The sequence below is a fragment of the Salvelinus sp. IW2-2015 genome, unplaced genomic scaffold (genome assembly GCF_002910315.2).
Source record: "Salvelinus sp. IW2-2015 unplaced genomic scaffold, ASM291031v2 Un_scaffold2192, whole genome shotgun sequence".
Taxonomy (NCBI): Eukaryota; Metazoa; Chordata; class Actinopteri; order Salmoniformes; family Salmonidae; genus Salvelinus; species Salvelinus sp. IW2-2015.
The window spans coordinates 145,580-149,987 of record NW_019943522.1 but is presented as its reverse complement, the minus strand read 5'-3'; the positions used below and the strand labels follow the sequence as shown (position 1 = coordinate 149,987).

Genomic DNA, 4,408 nt, shown 5'->3' with positions numbered 1-4,408 from the left:
TGGAGCGAAGACCTACAGTGAGGGTACGCTCGTCCTATATAAAAGGTCATAAAACATGACTAATATAAAGAAACGAAGATAGATGACAAAAAACGATAAAATACGGCGGATAAATCCAAGCATAAAACAGCAATACAGGGGACTAAAAGCCAAGCTCAAAACGGCGGACTAAAAGCCAAGCTCAAAACGGCAGACTAAAAGCCAAGCTCAGAACGGAATACGGGAAGACTAAAAGCTAAACAGACAATAACGCGGACTAAAAAAGCCAAAGCTCAAAAACGCGCGCTAAAAGCCCAAAGTCAACGCGGACTAAAAGCACAAGCTCCAAAACGACAGAGCTAAAAGCCAAGTCAAACGACAGACAAAAAGCCAAGCATAACACAAGCAATAACGGGCGGACTAAAAGCCAAGGCTAACCAGCAATACGGGCGCTAAAAAGCCAAGCAACACAAGCAATACGAGGGGAACTAAAAGCCAAGCTTCAACGAGCAATACGGTCGGCGAACTAAGATAACAGCCAACTCAATAACCAGCGCAAATAACGACGTTTGGGACTATAAAGACAAAGCGTAACACAGCAAGTGACTTGGGTACTAAAAGCCTAACTAACCAGCCAAATACGGTTCCGGACTTAAAAACAATCTAACACAGCCCTAATGAACCCGGGGGACTAAAAGCCAAGCTAACACAGCAAACACACGGTGGACTCAAAAGCCCAACGGCTAAACAGCAAATACGGTGGACTAAAAGGCCAGCTTAACACAGCCAATTGAGCGGGTGGACTAAAAAGCCAACGCTAAATCACGCCTGTGACGGTGGACTAAAAAGCCCACAAAGCTAACACAAGAACCCAACTGACGGGGGACTATCAAACGCCAAGCTAACACAAGAGCAATACGTGGACTAAAAGGCGCTAAGTCTGCCACTTGATCAATTTACGGTGATCTATACACAAAGCACAACGACCTACACATCCAGCCACTACTCGGTGGATAAAGCCAACTGGAGAGCCGCGTCAACACAGCAATACACGGGGGGCTAAAAAGTTACCAAGCTTAACACAGCAATTTACGGGTGGAGCTAAAAGCCAAGAGCTAACACAGCAATCGGTGGGCAACTTAAATGAAAGCTTAACCAGGCATTTACGGACTAAAAGCCAAGATACGGTGGACTACAAAGCCAAGCTTAACACAGCAATACGGTGGACTAAATAGCCAAGCTAACATCACGCAATACGGGTGGATACGTAAAAGCAAAGACGACACAGCAATACGGTGGACTAATAAAGCATATAGCTAACACAGCATACGTTGGACTAAAGCAAAGCTAACACATCAATACGGTGGACTAAAAGCCATTTCAAGCTGACGTACTAAACCAGCCCCAGCAATACGGTGGGACTTAAAAGCCAAGCTAACACATGCAATATACGGTGGACTAAAAGCCAAGCTAAACAGCAATACGGGTGGACTAAAGCCTAAGCTTGAACTACAGCAGTACGGTGGATCTAAAAGCCACATCAAACAGCCATACATTGGACTAAAAGCCAAGACTACACACAGCACGGAAGCAATTACGATTGTGGACTAAAAGCCAACTAAGACACAACTGGACAAAAGCTACTAGCATGGCGGACTAAAAGCCAAGCTAAACAGGCAATACGAGTGAGGCAACGTATAACCCCAGCCAAGCTAGGGAACACAGCCATACGCGCGAACGGGACGTAAAAGCCAACTTAACACGCAACACGGTGGACTAAAAAGCCAAGCGGGTAAACACAGCAATACGGGCAATATTCCTGAAGTGTGAATGCTACAAAAGCCAGTGCATAACGACACGCAAACACGGGAGGACCTAAGAAAGCCAAGCTAAACCACAGGCAATACGCGGGGACTAAAAGCCAAGCTAACACAGCATTACGGACCTGACGAAAAAGTCCAAGGGTCTCAAACAGCAATACGGGGGAGACCTAAGAAAAGCCAAGCTGCACAACACCAAATACGGGGCGACTCCAAAGAGCCAAAGCTTCAAAACAGCCAATACGGGGGACTAAAAGCCCAAGCTAGACACAGCAATACGGTGGACTAATAAGCGTCAATGCTAAACACAGCCAATACGGTGGACTAAATAGCCAAAGGCGTGCAATACAGCAATTACGGGGACTAAAAGCCAAGCGTCAAACAGCAATTACGGGGGACTAAAAGCTCAGGAACGTTCCTAAACACAGCAATACGTGTTGACTAAAAAGCAATAAGCTAACTCACGCTAGAATACCAGGAGGTGGATCTAGAAAGCAAAGAGCTTAGGCACAGCAAATACGGTGGACTAAAAGCAAAGCTAACACAGCAATACGGTGGACTAAAAAGCAAGCTAACACAGCAAACGGTGGACTAAAAGCCAATTTAACACAGCAATACGGTGGACTAAAAGCCAAAGCTAACCACAGCAATACGGGGGACTAAAAGCCAAGCTAAACACAGCAATACGGTGCGACTAAAAGCCAAGCTAACACAGCAATAAACAGGGTGGACTTAAAAGCACAATGCTAAACAACAGCAATAACGGTGGACTAAAAGCCAAGCTAACACAGCAATATTGGATAAAAGCCAAGCACACAGGCATAGGGGGCTAAAAGCTAAAACAGCAATATGGTGGACTAAAAGCCAAGCTAACACAGCAATACGTGGGACAAAAGCTAACACAGCAATAGGCGGACTAAAAGCCAAGCTAAAAGGTGGGACAGACAGGTTTCCATTAGAGGTCTCCTAAACATAACCAACTAATATCAACAATAGGGCCCAGCTTCTTACCGAGAGCCAGACCTGGAGACGTGATCTCTGCGGGGCGCGCTGCCTCCCTCCCTCCTCCCAGACGGATCTTCCCTTTCTCTGGGGTTTCCCTGGTCCTGGTTCTGCTGGTCAGTGTGCTGGCTTTGCTGGAGCCCTTGTTCGCACCAGGGTATCCTCCACCAGGCGTCTGCTGTGCTGCCAGGCTGGCCTGAAACTGTGCTCCAGCTGGCTGCAATCTGACCAGGAAAATGGCCGTCGTACTGGTTCCCCGGAACAAGGGGATTCATCTCCTCTCTCTTTACTTCTTCTGGTTCGTCGTCATAATCAAAACGGTCCAGAGTTTCTGAGATCGACAACCATAACAATGAGCAAGAGCTTAATTAGCTCCAGATCCATAATTAATAAGAGCTGCATAATTAGCTCCACATAACATTAAAGCTGCTATAATTTAGCTCCATAACAATTAACAGCTGCATATTAGCTCCATAACAATAAACAGCTGCATCATTAGCTCGCAATTAACAATAAAAACAGCCTGGCAATGCATATTAGCAGTCCATAAACCAATAAGAGACCGTGCTCCATATATTTAGCTCCAACTAAAAACAGCTGATAAATTTTAGGTCCATAACAATAAACAGCTGCATAATTTAGGTCCATAAATAATAACGCTGCATAATTTAGGTCCCTATACAATAAACAGCTGATAATTTAGCTCCATAAGGTGGACTAAAAGCCAAGCTAACACAGCAATACGTGGGACTAAAAGCTAACACAGCAATAGGGCGGACTAAAAGCCAAGCTAAAAGGTGGGAACAGACAGGTTTCCATTAGAGGTCTCCTAAACATAACCAACTAATATCAACAATAGGGCCCAGCTTCTTACCGAGAGCCAGACCTGGAGCGTGACTTCCTGCCGTGGCCGCGCTGCCTCCCCTCCCTCCTCCCAGACGGATCTTCRCTTTCTCTGGGGTTTCCCTGGTCCTGGTTCTGCTGGTCAGTGTGCTGGCTRTGGCTGGAGCCCTTGTTCGCACCAGGGTATCCTCCACCAGGCGTCTGCTGTCTGCCAGGCTGGCCCTGAAACTGTTGCTCCAGGCTGGGCTGCATCTGACCAGGAAAATGGCCGTCGTACTGGTTCCCCGGAACAAGGGGATTCATCTCCTCTCTCTTTACTTCTTCTGGTTCGTCGTCATAATCAAAACGGTCCAGGAGTTTCTGAAGATCGACAACCATAACAATGAGCAGAGCTTAATTTAGCTCCAGATCCATAATAATAAGAGCTGCATAATTTAGCTCCACATACATAAGAGCTGCATAATTTAGCTCCATAACAATAAACAGCTGCATAATTTAGCTCCATAACAACAAACAGCTGCATAATTTAGCTCCATAACAATAAACAGCTGCATCATTTAGCTCCATAACAATAAGAGCTGCATCATTTAGCTCCATAACAATAAACAGCTGCATAATTTAGGTCCATAACAATAAACAGCTGCATAATTTAGGTCCATAACAATAAACAGCTGCATAATTTAGCTCCATAATAATAAGAGCTGCATAATTTAGCTCCATAATAATAAGAGCTGCATAATTTAGCTCCATAATAATAAGAGCTG

General features: G+C 45.3%; 1 protein-coding gene across 1 annotated transcript in view; it reads right to left on the bottom strand.

Moving 5' to 3' along the window:
- The window catches only part of LOC112073235 (SR-related and CTD-associated factor 4), a 62,835-nt gene that overhangs the window by 38,177 nt on the left and 20,250 nt on the right, over window positions 1-4,408 (bottom strand). Inside the window, exon 7 of the mRNA XM_024140564.2 lies at window positions 3,676-4,004. Within this exon, the coding sequence (XP_023996332.1) occupies window positions 3,676-4,004 (329 nt within the window). The remainder of the gene's footprint in view (window positions 1-3,675; window positions 4,005-4,408) is intronic.